Raw genomic sequence first — 22,334 nt, 5'->3', positions numbered from 1 at the left:
GAGAAGTTTGTTGACCAAGCATAACTTTAACATTAACTAGTAATGACTTTATGAATGTCTTCACAAACAGAATTGTAACCATTAGATTATTTTATATAACCACCTAAAAGACATCACTATCTACAGCTGCCATTGATATTTATTTTAAATCTTTCCCCCCAAATTATCTATCAAGTTAACTTTAATAATTCCTTCAAAACATCAATGTGTATCTGAGACTCCATTCCTACAACACTGTTTAAAAAAGTCAAACCATTGCTTAATACTCCAGTCTTAAATATTAACAACCCATCTATCAAATTGGGCTACATATCACTGGCCTTCAAGCTGGAAGAAATTAAACCACCAGTTAAAAAACCATCACTTGGCCCAGCTTGCTTAGCTAATTATAATTATAAAAACGATCTGTCAACGCAAGGGCGTAGATTCGGTTTTGGCATTGGTGGGGACGGGTGTTTCAGCCACCGAACCCTGCCCTGTTTCTTTTTTTTTCCTTTTTGTCTTTGCTTCTTGATAAAAAAGGAGAAATATACTTGCCTACATATGCTATTCTACCTGCTATTAAACCATTTAAAATTACAATTCATAGTTTTATATGTGAATTATATAATGTTAAATTACTATTAAACAAATCACTAAGTATTTTAGACTTTAGTTTACTTCAGCCATATTCCATATAAATCAGGTATCATACAAAAATAAAAACAGCTTCAAATACAGTCAAGACAATAGAAGAATATGACTTTAAGGACTTAAATGTGGGATGGAGCGATTTCGCAGCTGATCACACACAAACCCACACATGTGCAATAAGACTAAGTGCAATACTCTTTTCTGAGTATTTTTGTAAGTTGTATTTTTACTCAGTTGTATATAACATTTGTATTCTATTTTTATCCTAATGTATATTTTATTCTACTATTTTATTCTATTCTATTCTGTACAGTTGTGTACAGTATATTATTCTTATTGTATTCAAATTTTTGCTATATAACTTTGCACTGACCACTTTCTGCTGTGACAAAACAAATTTCCCACGTGTGGGACTAATAAAGGTTATCTTATCTTATCTTAACAAGATTACTTCAGTTATAGTACACCAACTTCTCTTATGCATTAGCACTAAGGGAACACTAAATGAACTGGTGGTTTTTGTCCATAAAACTACTCATCTAAGATGACCACAAAATTATTATGTGCTTGATATGCCTGACCTTTGGCCCTGGATTTCCCCCTCTGACTGCACTAGGACATAGGCTGGGCGAGTCCTCTCACCCACCTCAGCTCCAGAACCCTGCATTATCTACTGCGTGAGATTCATCGGATCAGGGATCAAGACGTTGTTTGTCAGAGAGCTGAAATCAGCTTCCTGTGAAGGAGTTTGGTGGGCCTACCGATCAAAAGCACACAAAGTCTCTTCTGGGTCAAATTAGTTTTGTAGCTATTGAGATCAGCTTTAGATGAACCAGTGTGGCTCAAATAAAAGAAGATGGGGGTTTGAGGGAGTGTTGAAACTATACATGCCATGTCTGTGTGTGGTGACAGAAGTCAAGGAGACCTGGATTCAGCTTTGAAAACATATTCTGAGACATGTTTGTCAGATGGATGGAAAGATCATCGTCACGTGGTTCTCAGTGACTGATCGTGACTCATGCTTTCGGGTGGATTGAGACATCTGGGATGTTCCTGTGAGTCAGTAACAGAGAAAAACAGGAGTGGGCCTCTCAGTGTGTCCACACGCTGCTGTCTGCATTACACTGAGTGATAAATTCACCTACTCTGTGAACATAAAGCAGAAACAAGAAGAAACTTCTATCCTGTCACAGAGGAAGCTCTCTGTCAAACCTTATTCCTGCTTCAGACTGTGGTGGCAGAGCTGTAGCAGCTACACTCTTTGATCAGAGCTTCATGTTGTCTCTGATTACAGTAACAGGTCCAACGTGAGAGACTGGGTGGGTTTTCCTTTTTAATATATATTACCAACCCCCAGGAACATCCCAAATCTCTCAATCCACCTGAAAGCATGAGTCATGATTAGTGGGTGCCTGCGTGACGATCCACTACAGTCGGTGGAGTACAGTGGTTTTGAAAAGTATTCCCCATTTCCAGAGTTCTTTTAAAATAAATTTTTTTTTTATACATTTACATTGTTCGGAACATCAGATAAACGTAATTATTAGACAAAGATATCTCAAGGAGCACTTGGTTTAAATGCAGTTTTTCTGTACAATCAGAAAACAATTGTCAAATTGACTCCTACAGAATCGACCCCAAGCATGAAGGGTGCTAACAAAGACAACAAAAAATAACACATGAAGCAGAAGCAAACCAGTCAAGTGATGATTGTCACATTTATTCTCTTTATTCTTTTACATTTTGAATGAAAAACATGAATAAAATCCTAAACAAGTAATGAAACAGTCTCATCAAAGCTTCAAGCTGCATTCATCAGCAAATGTGCATCATAAGTGTCTCAACCATTCATATTTGATTTAAAAACACAACTTTTACATCAGGATGTGAAAGTATTCCTAAAGGAGTTGCTGCAGTTTGTCTAATACTTTAGTTACATTTGACTTTATTGTGAAGGAAAATTTGATAATCCACAAATAATCATTTACAACAATATATTCTGCTTTAAATCTTTACAACTCACAACAGAGAACACAATAAAACGAATAACTGCTGCACACTGACACGTTCGTGTAATTTCTTGGGTTATCTGACAGTTATTGAATCCTTTAAAATGGAAAATAACAAAGTGGTACAAATAAATAATAATCTGAAACCGAGAAACTGATGTTTTACACATTAGTGTAGAAACATCTGGATTATCAGCCTGCAAAGACAAATAATCAGCTGGACTGAGTCAGAGAAGAGACCTGCTGATGTTTCCAACATGAAGCTTGTGTTGGACAGAACAGTTCATTCTCACTGAGGCTGGGTTCAGTAACAGCTGCTTAAAGTTTGGCTCAGCTGAGTACTTTCTGCTCCTATTGGTCAGTCTCATAGACAATAGGGGAAAAATATTTACAGTAAATGTACTCGTCAGCCCGCGGGATGATGAAGTCCTTCCTGTAGTGTCAGAGTGAAATCAGTGGTCTGTGTGGAGTGTTGCTGAATGCTGTCTGTCTCTGCTCAGCAGCAGGAGACTCAAAGTTCATCTGCAAAACGCTCTGAGACATTTCAGACAGTCTGCAGTTCAGCAGGAGGACGCTCTGAATCCTGACTCTGTCCATGTGTTCTGTAGGTCAGAAAAGCAACAACAGCAACAACAACAAGCACAACACAAAGTGACGCGCTCGCTATCAGTCCAGCACGTCCTCTTCTGACTCCGTCCCCTCTCAGTCCTCCTGGTTGATCTTCTAGCAGAAACAGGTGTGAGGTGCAGATAGATTCCCACGAGCGTGTTTCTTCCATGAAGACGCGACACTCGTACGTTCCAGCATCCGCAGTCGTCGCATTCTCCAGAATCAAAGACACGTCTCCATCCTTCATGTGTCTGTCCTGCAGAGCCACCCGCTTCTTAAAAGATGGATGCTGCTTGGTGGTATCAAAGTGCTCGTCCCGGTACAAGAGCACATATTCTTCTCCCAGATCAGCTCTGCTCCAGTTCACAACTATGAACTTGTTGTTTGGAGCTCGACATGTCAGAGTGACGTTTTTTCCAGACTCAGCTGGGACTTTTTTGTCACGTGTGTGTGAAGAACCGCTGAGCTCGCCTTCAGCAGTGCAAGCCAGGACGCATGCGCAGAGCACGCCCCCGAACAGTGACGTAATTCGGAGTGTAGCCATTCTAGCGGAGAGCAAAGAGGTGTCTCATACATGCTGCTCACACATGCAACATTAATAAACTGAAATTTCTCGGGACCGCTCAGCTTCGGGAATAGCGGCTTGTCTGTTTTGCCTCACACGAAGCTGAAAACACTTCAGCAGCCTCTCTCAGCTTCGGTGTGGACACATCGGCTCTTATGTGCCCAAGTTTTTCTTCAGCCTCTGACGGTAAGTTGAAACCTTTTTACCCACTGAGAGGCTGTGTTTAAGGGCTTCAGCAGACTTGTTCAGGTATTGTTCTCTAGTCCTGCTGAACCCTTAAACACAATTCTTTTCAGATGGGTTCCACTTCGACTTTTGCTCATTTCACTGTAGTTTATATGATTTTTGGTTTTCAGTCTTAGCTTGGAGGCCCTAATTAAAAATCGTATCCACACCAAAGACGGAGACACGACTTTGGCAGCTTTCTTCCCGTTTTGCCACACAGATTTCGGTCTTTTTTGGGGGGTGGGGGGTTCTCAACCTATTTTTTTCACTTTTTCAACTTTTCTGGATACGGTTCTTACAGTTTTCTCCACCTTTGATTTCGTTTTGGACATTTTCCAATATTCTGTCTCTTTTTGGGCAATCGCTTTACACGTTTTTGTTTTTGCTGTTGTTTTTTTGTCTGTTTTTTTTTACAGTTTTTACACTTTTCTAACCTTTTTTCTATTTTTGGAGAAGCATTTCACACTTTTTTGCTGTTTTTTTTAAACACTGTTTTTTCACTTTTTGAACAGTTTTTACGCTTCTTCACCTTTTGTGAACAGGGATTTTAGACTTTTTCCAACTTTTTTTCTTTTTTTTTTTTTCTTACGATCTTTTCCGGGTTTTTTTTTTTAAACAAAGTTTTTCCTCTTTTCTCCCTTTCAACAGTTTTTACACTTCTTCGCTGATTGTGGACACAGATTTTCCTGAACCTCTGTTTTTGCGCTCTGGGTTTTACAGTTTCTTGTGTGTGTAAAAAGCAAATAAAAAAATGTGTTTGTGAACCGAATTTCCCAGAGGAACCCACCCGAGGAATTGATAAAGTTTTATCTTATCTTATCTCTCTCTCTCTCGGGTTATTGCAGTCTGAAATGTAAAGTGAAACTTTATTTGATTACATTGTGTGAATGTTCAGGCATTAATACTTTTTGGAAAGCTGAATTGAAAGAATAAAAAGTAAATGTGAAAAGTGTCACTTATCGTGCTGTTTCTTCTTACATTTAGAGTCTCTTTGTTGACGTGATCAAATAAACTGCTGAAGTCTGAGTAGTTTTAAAAGGGAAAAATTGGTTTTAAAGGGATTCTGCTAAAGTGAATGAAATGCTAATGAACCGAATAAAGGCATGAAATGACCTTTGTCTTAGTTAAAAGTGGGTGAAAGGTCAGAGATGGAGAGGATAATAAGGTGGGGCTGAAGATCAGCGAATCTTATGTCAAAACCTAATTGGTTGACTTAATATTAGAGGGAGAGCAAGAGAATGGGATGTGAATGGGGTAAAGTATAAAGTTGGATGCCCAGAGGTGTTCATCATCATCATCGTCACGATCGAGAGGGGAGCTGCCATAAGAGGTGTGACTCAGAATTGGCCTGCAGGGCTACTCAGGTTTCTTCGTATCAGGCCAAGCAGCAAAGACTCCTGTGCAACAAGGCAGTCAGGCTGGGCGAGTCCTCTCACCCACCTCAGCTCCAGAACCCTGCATTATCTACTGCGTGAGATTCATCGGATCAGGGATCAAGACGTTGTTTGTCAGAGAGCTGAAATCAGCTTCCTGTGAAGGAGTTTGGTGGGCCTACCGATCAAAAGCACACAAAGTCTCTTCTGGGTCAAATTTGTTTTGTAGCTATTGAGATCAGCTTTAGATGAACCAGTGTGGCTCAAATAAAAGAAGATGGGGGTTTGAGGGAGTGTTGAAACTATACATGCCATGTCTGTGTGTGGTGACAGAAGTCAAGGAGACCTGGATTCAGCTTTGAAAACATATTCTGAGACATGTTTGTCAGATGGATGGAAAGATCATCGTCACGTGGTTCTCAGTGACTGATCGTGACTCATGCTTTCGGGTGGATTGAGACATCTGGGATGTTCCTGTGAGTCAGTAACAGAGAAAAACAGGAGTGGGCCTCTCAGTGTGTCCACAGGCACACTGCATTACACTGAGTGATAAATTCACCTACTCTGTGAACATAAAGCAGAAACAAGAAGAAACTTCTATCCTGTCACAGAGGAAGCTCTCTGTCAAACCTTATTCCTGCTTCAGACTGTGGTGGCAGAGCTGTAGCAGCTACACTCTTTGATCAGAGCTTCATGTTGTCTCTGATTACAGTAACAGGTCCAACGTGAGAGACTGGGTGGGTTTTCCTTTTTAATATATATTACCAACCCCCAGGAACATCCCAAATCTCTCAATCCACCTGAAAGCATGAGTCATGATTAGTGGGTGCCTGCGTGACGATCCACTACAGTCGGTGGAGTACAGTGGTTTTGAAAAGTATTCCCCATTTCCAGAGTTCTTTTAAAATAAATTTTTTTTTTATACATTTACATTGTTCGGAACATCAGATAAACGTAATTATTAGACAAAGATATCTCAAGGAGCACTTGGTTTAAATGCATTTTTTCTGTACAATCAGAAAACAATTGTCAAATTGACTCCTACAGAATCGACCCCAAGCATGAAGGGTGCTAACAAAGACAACAAAAAATAACACATGAAGCAGAAGCAAACCAGTCAAGTGATGATTGTCACATTTATTCTCTTTATTCTTTTACATTTTGAATGAAAAACATGAATAAAATCCTAAACAAGTAATGAAACAGTCTCATCAAAGCTTCAAGCTGCATTCATCAGCAAATGTGCATCATAAGTGTCTCAACCATTCATATTTGATTTAAAAACACAACTTTTACATCAGGATGTGAAAGTATTCCTAAAGGAGTTGCTGCAGTTTGTCTAATACTTTAGTTACATTTGACTTTATTGTGAAGGAAAATTTGATAATCCACAAATAATCATTTACAACAATATATTCTGCTTTAAATCTTTACAACTCACAACAGAGAACACAATAAAACGAATAACTGCTGCACACTGACACGTTCGTGTAATTTCTTGGGTTATCTGACAGTTATTGAATCCTTTAAAATGGAAAATAACAAAGTGGTACAAATAAATAATAATCTGAAACCGAGAAACTGATGTTTTACACATTAGTGTAGAAACATCTGGATTATCAGCCTGCAAAGACAAATAATCAGCTGGACTGAGTCAGAGAAGAGACCTGCTGATGTTTCCAACATGAAGCTTGTGTTGGACAGAACAGTTCATTCTCACTGAGGCTGGGTTCAGTAACAGCTGCTTAAAGTTTGGCTCAGCTGAGTACTTTCTGCTCCTATTGGTCAGTCTCATAGACAATAGGGGAAAAATATTTACAGTAAATGTACTCGTCAGCCCGCGGGATGATGAAGTCCTTCCTGTAGTGTCAGAGTGAAATCAGTGGTCTGTGTGGAGTGTTGCTGAATGCTGTCTGTCTCTGCTCAGCAGCAGGAGACTCAAAGTTCATCTGCAAAACGCTCTGAGACATTTCAGACAGTCTGCAGTTCAGCAGGAGGACGCTCTGAATCCTGACTCTGTCCATGTGTTCTGTAGGTCAGAAAAGCAACAACAGCAACAACAACAAGCACAACACAAAGTGACGCGCTCGCTATCAGTCCAGCACGTCCTCTTCTGACTCCGTCCCCTCTCAGTCCTCCTGGTTGATCTTCTAGCAGAAACAGGTGTGAGGTGCAGATAGATTCCCACGAGCGTGTTTCTTCCATGAAGACGCGACACTCGTACGTTCCAGCATCCGCAGTCGTCGCATTGTCCAGAATCAAAGACACGTCTCCATCCTTCATGTGTCTGTCCTGCAGAGCCACCCGCTTCTTAAAAGATGGATGCTGCTTGGTGGTATCAAAGTGCTCGTCCCGGTACAAGAGCACATATTCTTCTCCCAGATCAGCTCTGCTCCAGTTCACAACTATGAACTTGTTGTTTGGAGCTCGACATGTCAGAGTGACGTTTTTTCCAGACTCAGCTGGGACTTTTTTGTCACGTGTGTGTGAAGAACCGCTGAGCTCGCCTTCAGCAGTGCAAGCCAGGACGCATGCGCAGAGCACGCCCACGAACAGTGACGTAATTCGGAGTGTAGCCATTCGAGCGGAGAGCAAAGAGGTGTCTCATACATGCTGCTCACACATGCAACATTAATAAACTGAAATTTCTCGGGACCGCTCAGCTTCGGGAATAGCGGCTTGTCTGTTTTGCCTCACACGAAGCTGAAAACACTTCAGCAGCCTCTCTCAGCTTCGGTGTGGACACATCGGCTCTTATGTGCCCAAGTTTTTCTTCAGCCTCTGACGGTAAGTTGAAACCTTTTTACCCACTGAGAGGCTGTGTTTAAGGGCTTCAGCAGACTTGTTCAGGTATTGTTCTCTAGTCCTGCTGAACCCTTAAACACAATTCTTTTCAGATGGGTTCCACTTCGACTTTTGCTCGTTTCACTGTAGTTTATATGATTTTTGGTTTTCAGTCTTAGCTTAGAGGCCCTAATTAAAAATCGTATCCACACCAAAGACGGAGACACGACTTTGGCAGCTTTCTTCCCGTTTTGCCACACAGATTTCGGTCTTTTTTGGGGGGTGGGGGGTTCTCAACCTAGTTTTTTCACTTTTTCAACTTTTCTGGATACGGTTCTTACAGTTTTCTCAACCTTTGATTTCGTTTTGGACATTTTGCAATATTCTGTCTCTTTTTGGGCAATCGCTTTACACGTTTTTGTTTTTGCTGTTGTTTTTTTGTCTGTTTTTTTTTACAGTTTTTACACTTTTCTAACCTTTTTTCTATTTTTGGAGAAGCATTTCACACTTTTGCTGTTTTTTTAAACACTGTTTTTTCACTTTTTGAACAGTTTTTACGCTTCTTCACCTTTTGTGAACAGGGATTTTAGACTTTTTCCAACTTTTTTTTCTTTTTTTTTTTCTTACGATCTTTTCCGGGTTTTTTTTTTTAAACAAAGTTTTTCCTCTTTTCTCCCTTTCAACAGTTTTTACACTTCTTCGCTGATTGTGGACACAGATTTTCCTGAACCTCTGTTTTTGCGCTCTGGGTTTTACAGTTTCTTGTGTGTGTAAAAAGCAAATAAAAAAATGTGTTTGTGAACCGAATTTCCCAGAGGAACCCACCCGAGGAATTGATAAAGTTTTATCTTATCTTATCTCTCTCTCTCTCAGGTTATTGCAGTCTGAAATGTAAAGTGAAACTTTATTTGATTACATTGTGTGAATGTTCAGGCATTAATACTTTTTGGAAAGCTGAATTGAAAGAATAAAAAGTAAATGTGAAAAGTGTCACTTATCGTGCTGTTTCTTCTTACATTTAGAGTCTCTTTGTTGACGTGATCAAATAAACTGCTGAAGTCTGAGTAGTTTTAAAAGGGAAAAATTGGTTTTAAAGGGATTCTGCTAAAGTGAATGAAATGCTAATGAACCGAATAAAGGCATGAAATGACCTTTGTCTTAGTTAAAAGTGGGTGAAAGGTCAGAGATGGAGAGGATAATAAGGTGGGGCTGAAGATCAGTGAATCTTATGTCAAAACCTAATTGGTTGACTTGATATTAGAGGGAGAGCAAGAGAATGGGATGTGAATGGGGTAAAGTATAAAGTTGGATGCCCAGAGGTGTTCATCATCATCATCGTCACGATCGAGAGGGGAGCTGCCATAAGAGGTGTGACTCAGAATTGGCCTGCAGGGCTACTCAGGTTTCTTCGTATCAGGCCAAGCAGCAAAGACTCCTGTGCAACAAGGCAGTCAGGCTGGGCGAGTCCTCTCACCCACCTCAGCTCCAGAACCCTGCATTATCTACTGCGTGAGATTCATCGGATCAGGGATCAAGACGTTGTTTGTCAGAGAGCTGAAATCAGCTTCCTGTGAAGGAGTTTGGTGGGCCTACCGATCAAAAGCACACAAAGTCTCTTCTGGGTCAAATTTGTTTTGTAGCTATTGAGATCAGCTTTAGATGAACCAGTGTGGCTCAAATAAAAGAAGATGGGGGTTTGAGGGAGTGTTGAAACTATACATGCCATGTCTGTGTGTGGTGACAGAAGTCAAGGAGACCTGGATTCAGCTTTGAAAACATATTCTGAGACATGTTTGTCAGATGGATGGAAAGATCATCGTCACGTGGTTCTCAGTGACTGATCGTGACTCATGCTTTCGGGTGGATTGAGACATCTGGGATGTTCCTGTGAGTCAGTAACAGAGAAAAACAGGAGTGGGCCTCTCAGTGTGTCCACACGCTGCTGTCTGCATTACACTGAGTGATAAATTCACCTACTCTGTGAACATAAAGCAGAAACAAGAAGAAACTTCAACATATTATCCTGTCACAGAGGAAGCTCTCTGTCAAACCTTATTCCTGCTTCAGACTGTGGTGGCAGAGCTGTAGCAGCTACACTCTTTGATCAGAGCTTCATGTTGTCTCTGATTACAGTAACAGGTCCAATGCGAGGGAGTGAAAGCCCAGATTATGTGTGTGTGCTTTGTTATGTATGTATGGATGGATGGATGGATAGATAGATTACCAACTCACAGGAACATATCAAATACCACGTGATGATGATTATCTCCCATTTGTCTTGCAGATATATCTTAGCCTATATTTCATGTAGGTCTGGATCTTTAATGGATGTTTCTGCCTGCATGTGTAGAGGATTGAAGTATTTAGCAAAGAAAACACAAAGTGACCATATAAGAGTGTTAAATTATTGTCAGTATGACTAAAATCTTATGTGCAAACTGACAGGTGTTTCTTACAATGTCAAAAATTGTATATATTTCACGTAATATGTCTTTTATTTCTTCTATTTTTAACATTTGGGAAAACTTAAGTCTGAAATCCAAATGAAACATATTTTAATAGTGTTTGTGTCCCACACTTTGACTGGATCACTGGCAGCTGATCAAGGTCAGTTTTCAGTCACACACATATTTATTTTACAGCTCCAACATATTGACACTGTTACTGCAGTCCTCTGTAGGTGGCTATGGTAGCACTAAGACAACACTGCCACCTAGAGGTCAAACTATAACATTTTTGTTTCTTCTGCAAAGTTTGTAAGATTCAAAAGAAGATTAAAAAATTAACGTTTGTTTTGAAAGATGAACAATGTTACTGAGGAAGAAAAGTAGGAAAAAAACAGCAGCTGGTGATAAACTGGACTCACTCAGACTGACACAAGTGCAAAAATATAAACAGAATTTTATAGTTTCTACTTGTGGCCACTTTATTATGTATAAGATGCTTGTTACATGTTTGACGCCTTTTTGTCACCTGAAACTTTGGAGGCTGTGATGTATTTGAAGTTTGTGGAAAAATGTGCATGTAGAGCAGCAAAATGCGTGCGTGTGTGGGTTTCCTCTTATAATCTGAAGATGTAAAAGGAAAAGGCGATAAGCTGGCCCAGGGGATCTCCAGGCCCCAAGGTTTTAGATGTGTCCTTGATCCAACACAGCTAATTTAAATGGCTAAATGACCTCCTCAACATGTCTTGTAGTTCTTCAGAGGCCTGCTAATGAACTAATAATTGGGTTCAGGCTGCCGAGGCCTGGAGTTGTTCTAGTTGTTGCCTGGTCTAGTTGTTTGTCTTTCTGTGTCAGCCCTGTGAAGGTCCAGGATGTACCATGTCTCTCACTCAGTGACAGGAAATAATCCGATACTTTGATCTGCAGGGCTGACACTTCAGTTTAACCCAAAACTAATTCTATGGATGTGAAGGAAGGTAACAACATGTTACCTGGCCAGTAAAACATGTCAAAAATTATTTTTCACCATCAGATCCTGAGTCGTCTATGTGCTAATGAAGATGATGTTATTGTGTTCTGTGAAGGCCGTTCGAGGCAACAGGTAGGCCTACAGGACAAAGTCAACGTTACGATTCACACTAGAGTTTTAGCTACTGATCGTTTTATTTATCATTAATTCTATTCACCTTCAGCTTTAGCTTTCAGGCCCATCCACCAAGCTGCTGCTGACTTCCCCTATATGCACTGAGCATTTATTTTCCACTCACCATTTTCACTTTTTCATTCTGCAGATGTTTACATATCTCAACTATGCTAGATAGTCTCTATTTTCTCTTCCACTGTTTGTGTTTGTTTCTTTACACCACCTCAAATATTCGTGCAAGATTGCTTCTCCTCCCTAAGTCTGGTTCCGCCATAGATTTATTGAGGGAGTTTGTCCTCCCCACTGCTTGCAGGTGCTTGTATATAAATAAACTTTCAATGTGGGATTTTTTTTTTTATTCATGGTCATAACAACAATAACCAGTCACATTAAGAAAGTTTAGTTTGGACTTCATGACTTTTGTTCTGCACAACAGCAAAGCTGTGTTCCAGTATTTACATAATCAAGAATTTATATTTCCATTTCATGAATCTGGAAGATGTGCAGAAGTTGTGATATCTCAGTTGCGTTCTCTTTCTCCTCTCTTGCTTAGCAGAAGTGCTTTAAATCACAAGATTTACTCACGCCCTCCTTCCCTCCCATGTTCTCAGGGATGTTCGCAAAAACTTCTCTGTTTGGTTCAGACTGCAGACAGTTTTCTCTCCAGAGATAAATGCTCTTAAAGTCAGGTTTTTGGGTCTGATTTTCCAGGTTAGTGAAGATTTTCAGCTCAGGCTACAAATCTGCAATCTGCTCTGTTATTATTTAGTAAAACAAAACTGCAAAAATTCCTTGTGTGAATAAGAAGGGAAATTAAATGCATTTGACTCTAAATCACCGTTTAGGCCTGTCACTGTCAGACAGTAGAGAAATACTGAGTTGCCATGATGGTTTTGTGGTTGGAAGCTGTGCAGCAGATTGCAGCACTTCCTGCACTCTGGATACAAAACAGAACCAGCTTCCTCGGTCATGTCTCTTCAGTGTTTCCCACAATCCTTTCTCAGAGATGTTTCAGAGTTGAGGCTAAATGACTCTGAAGTCTTCAAGACGTCAACAAAATTCATCAGCTATATTTTTTATAATCAGTCTCTTCTTTAAGTGGTAAATGATAAATGGCCTGTATTTGTACCCCAAAGCGCTTTACACTACATTCAGTCATCCACCCATTCACACACACATTCACACACTGGTGATGGCAAGCTACATTGTAGCCACAGCTGCCCTGAGGCGCACTGACAGAGGCGAGGCTGCTGGACACTGGCGCCACCGGGCCCTCTGACCACCACCAACTCAAAAACAGAGTCTCCCTGTTTTGCAGTGCTAGTTGTTGCACACTTGGATTAAAATGAATTGAAACCAGTGTGGCTTTGTGAGTTCGCCTTTACTGCATCTGCAAATATATACATTGACATAGCACAACTTTACACACTTTTGCAGTCTCACACAACTCTTATAGGCGCACTGCCTTATGGGTAGTCTTTAAACTCAAATCACTAATATTTCTTACAGTGTAACAATGAAATAAACATAAACAAAAGATAGCGTGATCCACCAGTCTATATCTGCTGTGATTACAGCCCGGTACAGGTATAAATCCACAAAAGTGCCACGAGGTTTCCACACAAACTAATGAATCAGATCTAGCTGCTAATCGTTAGCATCACGGCTAATTCACATCGTTACCAATAACTTATACACTAATGACACATAGTGGGGATTAACGGCCAACTTTCCCACATTCTCTGCAACCCCGTGGACTCATCTGTAGATACATTTTAAGTTATTTACCATCTTGTATCTGCTTACCTGCAAATATATACATGGACATAGCACAACGTTACACACTTTTGCAGTCTCACACAACTCTTATAGGCGCACTGCCTTAAGGGTAGTGGCTGGGCTTATTTACTCCCACTAGAGCTGCTCATTTTAGGGGATACTCCCTCTTGTGGTGTAACGGAGGAATAACTACGCTTCCTGCACTATGTCATTTTTGGAGACTGGGGCACACATTATTTTACCACAATCAAAGAAAATACATATTTGAACAATCAGACCATTTAACTAACTATAATATTGTAACTAAAGATTATTGGGGGGGGGGTGTGTGTCCTGTTTTGTCCACAATGTCTTTCTTGTCCTTACATAGTCTCAACCCATACTCTTTATAACACATGTCCACTTAGATTAATAGCATACAACTGCAGTCAAAGCTTCTTCCTCTACGACAGCAGAATTCCTCCTCCTCTTTCCTCCACCCACAGACAAAGCTGTTGATGAAACCTCTCTGTTCAGTTCAGACTACAGTCATGCCACGAACTCTCCATTTGTCATGGATGGATTCTCTTGAAGTCCTCTTGTTTTTGTTTGGGATTTGTGACGCTACATGTGAGTGAAACTGAGCATCTAATGTGTTTCATGTTTGTTTGTGTAAGAGCAGCTTACTTCATCTATGGCAGTGGTTCTCAAACTTTTCACAATGAGTGCCACCTCATAAAATATATGGCTCTTGAAGTAACACCCTTATGACTGACATTAAAGTACAGTAGTATAGGCCTATTTAACACCACATACAGTTTACACGAGACAATTTTATTTCTTATATGAATGTTATTTATTTTAACTGTCATAAGCAGGAGGTGACAACCGATGATAATAACAACTGTACTGCATTAAAACATTCTTAGCAGGTGGAATATCCAATCTTTCAAATCAAATCAATTCAATTTTATTTATATAGCGCCGAATCACAACAAAAGTCGCCTCAAGGCGCTTCATAGATACAGAGAAAAACCCAACAATCATATGACCCCCTATGAGCAAGCACTTTGGCGACAGTGGGAAGGAAAAACTCCCTTTTAACAGGAAGAAACCTCCGGCAGAACCAGGCTCAGGGAGGGGCGGGGCCATCTGCTGCGACTGGTTGGGGTGAGAGAAGGAAGACAGGATAAAGACATGCTGTGGAAGAGAGACAGAGGTTAATAACAGATATGATTCAATGCAGAGAGGTCTATTAATACATAGTGAGTGAGAAAGGTGACTGGAAAGGAAAAACTCAATGCATCATGGGAATCCCCCGGCAGCCTACATCTATTGCAGCATAACTAAGGGAGGATTCAGGGTCACCTGGTCCAGCCCTAACTATATGCTTTAGCAAAAAGGAAAGTTTTAAGCCTTATCTTAAAAGTAGAGATAGTGTCTGTCTCCCGAATCCAAACTGGAAGCTGGTTCCACAGAAGAGGGGCCTGAAAACTGAAGGCTCTGCCTCCCATTCTACTTTTAAATACTCTAGGAACAACAAGTAGGCCTGCAGAGCGAGAGCGAAGTGCTCTAATAGGGTGATATGGTACTACAAGGTCATTAAGATAAGATGGGGCCTGATTATTTAAGACCTTGTATGTGAGGAGCAGGATTTTGAATTCAATTCTGGATTTAACAGGAAGCCAATGAAGGGAAGCCTTCATTGTATAATATATGATATATTATATATATGATATAAGTATATATATATTGATTATTATATTATTATTATAGTATTATATTGATATTGAGATTGTGGTATCCTGTTTGGTCAGGTTCTGGATACACTGTAAAACAGATTTTTTTCTATGAAATTTTATTGAATTTTCCTGTTATTTTTAAATACTTGAAATATAATTACAAAAGTAGATTGTGAATTCAGGCATCACATGAGGTCATAATTTGAGTGGAATATATCGATCCAAAATACTTACTCCAGGCAAAGAATTTAAAGAACAAAAATACACCTTTATTTTGGGACGGGACCCAGATATTTGGATATGTGTATTTTGTATATATTCATTTTGTTTTCTTTTTTTAAATGTACTTTAAGAAGCAAAAACAAGTGCAGACTGCAGGCTTTTTTGATCACAAGTTTACTTTGTACTTTAAGCACTTATACATATATTTAAATTGTTACTTAAACAATTATAAGTTGTTGCTGTATCTGCAAAAATCATGTACACTAAAAAAGTTCCCCATGCCAGCATTATTTTGTGAAAATAAGCATAATTTGTCGGCAACATTAACAGCTTTAGAGTAATGTATACTGGATCATGATACTATGTGACACATTGTGCTAGCTAAAGGTTGAAGCTTCATTCTGGCTGGTGTGGGATTATAATATTATTTTATGCCATGTTATATCCCTAATTATAATTATAATTAACTATAGGGCGACCGTGGCTCAGGGGGTTGGGAATCGCATCTGTAACCAGAAGGTCGCCGGTTCGATCCCTGGGCCCTCTGTCCTGGTCGTTGTGTCCTTGGGCAAGACACTTTACCTTACCGCCTACTGGTGTTGGCCAGAGGGGCCGATGGCGCGATATGGCAGCCTCACTTCTGTCAGTCTGCCCCAGGGCAGCTGTGGCTACAACTGTAGCTTGCCTCCACCAGTGTGTGAATGTGAGAGTGAATGAATAGTGGTATTGTAAAGCGCTTTGGGTGCCTAGAAAAGCGCTATATCAATCCAATCCATTATTATTATTAATTAAAGACTGTGAATTATTATGTAGTTTTAGTTTGCATTATTCTCCTGAATTAGAAGAAGGTGATAACTATTGCATTAGTTAAACTGATTTGCATTATATTAGACTGCTGATTCATTGTGAATGAATGATATTGTTTTATGATGCATTATACTGCTGAGTTATAATAATAATAATAATAATGATATAATAATAATACTGTTCGCAGAGAGTCATCGCCTTATTTGTCTGATTAGAAGAGAACAGAACATACTGGAGTTTTCTGCCCCATCTCAGCAGGAGCAGATAAACAGGGAGCCAAGGTCGTAGCTTAGGCGCTGTGTGAGAGAAAGCATGTGAATGTTTAGGCTTTTATGATTAGGTGGAGGCAACTAGAGGCTATAAGAGTTTGATCAATGCTCCACCATTTTGAGATCTGATGCTGTCTGCGTACGGTGTCCATCTCCCACGCGTGTGATCATTAAAATCATTGTTTGACTCAACCCGGCTGGACCAGTGTTGTTATTGTGGTTTTTCCTCTCGTATCCATCCCCAATATTTGAATCCGTAACACTGGCTACCTGTATGAATGTCTATTAGTCACTTAAGAATATGGAGAGAGCGAGTAGAGAAGCACTGTATAAGAATCAGTCCATTTAAATATACTGATAATGTCTAATTGTGCCATCAGCTAGGAAAATTAGATATCTATTTTGATTACACATTAAACATTATGTAGGAGCAAGTCATGGATCATAGGTATTGATATGTAAATATCTGGATGTGAATAACTTGAGCTTATAGTACAATATATTTCTAACTAACTTGGCAACTCATCATTCACAGCACTTTCTTTAAAGATTTAATTTATATTGGGGTCAAAATGAAAGAAAGACAGATGTTTAATATATATATTGGTCCCCACACTGGCTATAGAACACTTGCTCACAGATGCTTAATATTATTCATATTTTCATTCATATTTTCATACATGAGAAATGATTCAGTGATCCCTCTTTGGTTATATCATGGTGATGAAGAAGCACATGAACACAAACAGCTTCTCTTTCTGTACTTCTTCCACTTCGTGTCAGCTAACCTCGCACACGTTGCCCTGAAAGAAAAACATAAAGGGATGAAATTGACTGTGAGGCAATGTTTGACATTAACTGTTAATACCTTATCTCTGTGATCCTGTCCTTTGGAGGAAATTGATATACATATCAGAATCAGAACAAAACTAGATAAATATGTTGTCAGTGACTGCGAGTAAAGGTAGGGCTCACGATAAAGAAAAAGAAAGAAGTGAGCTTTGTCTAAGATTAAAATTAGCTTCAAACATTAAGAAAATGTTAGTAATACTCATTACAGGTCCTTGTAGTGGTCTTAACATTTAGATTTGCTTTTCATGTATATTTGTATTGACACCAGTTTTATTAAGAATTTAATTGATATGTTTTGTTTGTTGATAACTTGTCACATCTTATTGTGTTGATACTAGAGCTGGGCGATAGAACGATAACGATATGTATCGCGTTATAACTTTTACTCGAGAGAGAAATTAAACTATCGCGATAGACCTCGCCGCTCTTGTCCTCTTAAAAAAAAAAAAAAAAAAGAAAAGAATAAAAAAAGGTCAGCCAATCCAAATTAAGTAGCGCAGAGCCGAACCAATCACAGCCGCAGCGTCACGTCGCGTGACTTGTCACGTACAGCACAAGTGCCAAGCCGCACGTGTGTTTGTTTGGGAAGCAGCCAGCGGGTCATGGAGGAAATGAGTGTGCCGACTAGAAAAATCAACCGAGCGTGACCGAAGGTTATTGAAGAGAAAACAGATGATGGTTCCAATGCCGGAGAGATTGTCGAACAGAAGAGCCATAGAAGTTCCGTAGTGTGAAGGTATTTCGGCTATTTCAAGTCTGACAAAAAACAGAGTAGCGTGCACTGTAAATTGTGCCGAAAGCAAGTCTGGAAATACAATAAACTGGTGCATGCGTCACACTGTGCGCCACGTTATTGTTTCGGTGAAATGAATTTCCACAATACTGTTAATTCTACTCTCTGCAGTGTTTAAATGCTTACATATACACACAGTTACTGTCCCTCCACACATACGACTCGGTTCTGCTTCTATGCCCCAGCTTTGTTTACTTTTTCCCACCGAGGCTTCTAGACTTCTGATTGGCCAACATTTCTGCACGGTTAGGAATCTAGCTCCACCTGCTGCTTTGGCATGTTCATAGCAGCGTTTTCCTTCATTTCTGCCTTTATGTGTGGACGGGATTATTTTTTAAAACGAAAACGGAAAATCTCCGTTTTCAAAAATACCCGTGTACGTGTGGACGTAGCCTCAGTCTCTGACTGGAAGCGCTAATTCGTCATTCGGCTTTTGTCAGACTAAAGTAACTGTTAAAACTGTTTGAAAAGCTCAGCTATACAACAAGGAGAGATTGAGAATTTCCTTTTAGTTCTCAGTTTATTTGATATTGACAAAAGTTAGTCAGTTTTGTCTGTTCTTCTGTAAAACAAACTAAGATTTAGTAGTTAGTAGTGTTTCGTTTGTTCTATTTTTAAACTTAAATGCTTTAGCGGCTGCCTTTTGTGTAGTTTGCAATATTTGCCTTCATTTATCTGAAAAAGTCTCATGTTCCTTAAGTACATCTACCCTGTTGAACTTATTATGGGAAATAAATATTTAAATAAAAACAAGCTGCTGATTATTTCACATTTTACTTGTGAGCAACGTCACATTTAAATCTTACAAATATAGTTATTTGGCTTATATCGTGATAGATATCGTTATCGCCTGAAATGAAAAAAACATATCGTGATATGAAAAAATCTTATATCACTCAGCTCTAGTTGATACTCAATTTCACTTTTCACAGTTTGAATACTAACAAATAGTATTAAATAGTAGTAAATAAAGGGGAAGTTAGGATACAGCATAATAAGACCACACCCTTAATAATCCTGTGCATCTAAAATGTTAAAAGTGAAAGATTTCCCTTAAATACCCCAAAGAGATTCAGAACTATAGATGAGAATCGAGAAATGATTTCCAGTTGTTCAGTTCCTTGGAATTGTTTGTCAGCATGTCTGTAGATTTTCCTTATCAGTTCCAGTTGCACTTGAGCTACAATGAGCTGATTTCAGTTCACGCACAGGTGAAGAAAAATAGTGTCACAGTCTACAGCTTGGATATAGACATACTATATTTTATATTGCACAAAAAGATGAAAATGCAATAGATTTATATTAGTAAATGGTAGCTATGCAACAATGTGTTTCAGGTCATTTTAGGGAAAAACCCGAAAGTAACATAATGAGTATTATAATAAATTACCTTCTCCTGGGAGTAATTAAGTAACGTACAGCAATACTTTTTTAAAGTGTTCTGTGTAATATGTGTAATACTATGCGTGATTACTTTTTTTGAGTGACAACAACGATCATGGAGAACTATGTCCAACACACACATTTGACCACTCAGCATGCAATTTGCATGAATGTAATGTCTTTGATGTGCTGCTTAGTGTGAGCCCAATGAGAATAAAAACAAGGGATCAAATTGTTAAGTGATATTGATAATGTATTCAGAATCACTACGTTTTTATCAATTCCATCCCTACTGAAAACTTTGAAAAGATTAAATTGAGATAATATGTTTTTACTTTTCTGTAAAACTGACAGTTGTTACTCTCTTTTTCTACTGTGCTTATATTTTAAGCACCATTTGGAAGCAGTCAGTATTTTCAAATACAAAAATAATTACACCCTAAAGTCACACGAAAACATGGTAAATACTGGGACATTACATTTTAACAGGTAAGCTGCATTATGAAGTGCTGCCATACTGTATAGTAACTGTACAGTCACACCATCAAAGTCTACTTTCCAGAGTGTACTCTTGTTCACACAGAGCTCACGTTGCTTATAAAATCATTATTGTGAGTGATTTTAAGATCCATGTAGATGGTAAAAATGACAGCCTCAACACAGCATTTTATCTGTTATTAGACTCAATTGGCTTCTCTCAAAATGTATAGATGTCTTTCTGAAAGTGCTGTCACTGATTTTTAAACTTTATAAATTATTGTAGGGTCTACCTTTCAACAAGTGCCTTGAGGTGACTGTTGTTGTGATTTGGCACTGTATAAATAAAATGTAATTGAATTGAAAGTCCCTAAGTATGAATAAAATGTTTACAAAGTTATGATGCTGCAATGTAATGTATGTTGTTAGTCAAGTCCTGATGAACTTTCCTTGAACTAAAGCAATGCTAAGCTGGTCCAAATCTTTACCGGAATGTTGGACTTAGCTGAGTTTAACAGTTTGATGACATTGTGTCCTGTATACTGCTTAACTAGCACCAAAATTAATAACTATGTGGAATTAACATCAATTTGTAGTGGGTTTTACTTAAATGTTATCTTGTTGTTTTCTAAAATTACCATTAATAAACAGCTGTACAAGAACAATTTTACTGGGTTTTTAAGAGAAATATAGCTGCATGTTAGCTTCTTGAGTTGAAACATAATTTTTTCATGTCATCTCACAGCTCAGTGAGGGTAGGGGTATATAAAAACGGCCTTGAGGTGACTGTTGTTGTGATATAGTGCTGTATAAAAAAATTAATTCATTTGACAATTACTGATGCACTAGCATGGTTTTTATTTCAGTGTATTTACGGTGCTGGGCCCTTCACCCTCTATGAAATAATAAATTTTTCTCATTTTACTCACTCAATTTCATCCAGCTCTGATTTCATGGCTTCGTAAGCTTCTTGTATTGCTCCAGCCTTCACTCTCAGGTACCGACTGGCGTCTGTCTCATTGTTGTTCAGATTTTTACAGTTTTCGATGAGCTCAGGAACCGAAAACAGAAGTCCTACTGCCCCTCTGCCAATCTGAAAGTGAGCATTTAAGAATAAGAGCTCCAGGATTTACTGCACTGAGATTATTTTATATTGAAATGTTAGTTCACATCTGAGTATGTTGTTTAGTGCTCTGATTAGTGGTTCTGGAAACACAAACATACTCTGGTCTAGAGTATTTCTTAACCCCGCCCATTGTAATGGCTGTCTGATACTCACTTTTCCAACTGCTGTAGTCGATGCCTTTAAACCCAGGGAATTGGCTTTGCTGACCTTATTTTTCATGAGTTTTTCTGAGACCAACCCTGTAACAAAGTCTGAAAGCAGTGGCACCTCCGTTGTTGACTTTTTGAGGAGGTCTGATTCTGCGTCGTTCTTAAAGATCTTCTCAAGAGGCAGCTGAGATAACAGCTTGATTAAACTGTCCTTCTCCTTTAATATCAAACCCTTGCGTTTGGCCATTGCTCTCAAGATCGCCTCCTTCACATATTCTTCTGGAGAAACATTTTTACCCCGTTGCTGTCTGCCTGTTGCTTTTGTTAAGAGGGACTCCATGAGTGCTGTGATTTCTGCTGTAAGATCATCAAGGCTTTTTGAAATATTTTGGGCCTCTTTCATAGTCCTACTTGATAAGACAGCACCAACAACATCAGAACCCACACTAGTAGCCAAACCGAGACCTGATGCCACTGCTCCTGTTCCAGCTAACAAAGGTATCGACAGTCCTCCTGTTAAAACACTTACTACACCTGCTACTGTCATGGCAGCTGCACCACCCACAGACACTGAGCTCCCGACAACTTTAGTGACATTAATAGTCTTCTGCTGTTCCTCCAACTCACTGGCTAGCTCGTTCAACTTGTCTACACTGTCCTTTTGTAGATCCATCCATGAGAAGATTTTATTCACGATCTTGTCTGCATCATCCATCTTGGTGTCACACCTACGTCAGCAGCTCTATAAGAGGAAAACATAAGTACAATCAGAAATAAAATTCTAATATTTTGTGACAACAACATTTTTAAATTAATAACAGAATTGTAGAATTTCCAAAATTTATGAAAATGTCATGTCAATTTTTTAATTTTAAAACATAATTACATTGTCAACCGATCACCACCTGTGTGAGTTAGATCAGGTGGCGGGGGAAGATGCTGGACAGACCTAGCACTCAGGCCAATAGGC

At 39.1% G+C, this 22,334-nt stretch overlaps 1 protein-coding gene and 1 long non-coding RNA gene across 2 annotated transcripts; one reads left to right on the top strand and one right to left on the bottom strand.

The window, feature by feature from the left end:
- Positions 1-1,457: 1,457 nt before the first annotated feature.
- LOC143415697 (uncharacterized) lies at positions 1,458-4,996 on the top strand. The gene is made up of 2 exons (XR_013096126.1): positions 1,458-4,002; positions 4,690-4,996. It is a non-coding gene; the product is annotated as an uncharacterized LOC143415697 (long non-coding RNA).
- An 11,520-nt stretch (positions 4,997-16,516) lies between these two features.
- LOC101465556 (uncharacterized) lies at positions 16,517-22,100 on the bottom strand. Its single transcript, XM_076881077.1, has 3 exons — positions 21,369-22,100; positions 21,019-21,182; positions 16,517-17,387 (listed from the first exon to the last, which is right to left on the bottom strand). The coding sequence occupies exons 1-3, from the start codon at positions 22,077-22,079 to the stop codon at positions 17,300-17,302; spliced, it is 963 nt and encodes a 320-aa protein (XP_076737192.1). The 5' UTR covers positions 22,080-22,100; the 3' UTR covers positions 16,517-17,299.
- Positions 22,101-22,334: the final 234 nt, after the last annotated feature.

Source organism: Maylandia zebra, unplaced genomic scaffold (assembly GCF_041146795.1).
Source record: "Maylandia zebra isolate NMK-2024a unplaced genomic scaffold, Mzebra_GT3a scaffold02, whole genome shotgun sequence".
Lineage (NCBI taxonomy): Eukaryota > Metazoa > Chordata > Actinopteri > Cichliformes > Cichlidae > Maylandia > Maylandia zebra.
This window is presented reverse-complemented; position numbering and strand designations above follow the sequence as displayed.

Bases quoted from the DNA above. Each gene is read 5' to 3' on its own strand.
- LOC101465556 (XM_076881077.1), bottom strand. From the start codon at position 22,079: ATGGATGATGCAGACAAGATCGTGAATAAAATCTTCTCATGGATGGAT. The intron at 21,183-21,368 runs GTGAGTATCAGA...GCTCACTTTCAG, and splicing joins CGACTACAGCAGTTGGAAAA to ATTGGCAGAGGGGCAGTAGG. The intron at 17,388-21,018 runs GTGAGTAAAATG...TTTTTCTTTCAG, and splicing joins TCAGAGCTGGATGAAATTGA to GGCAACGTGTGCGAGGTTAG.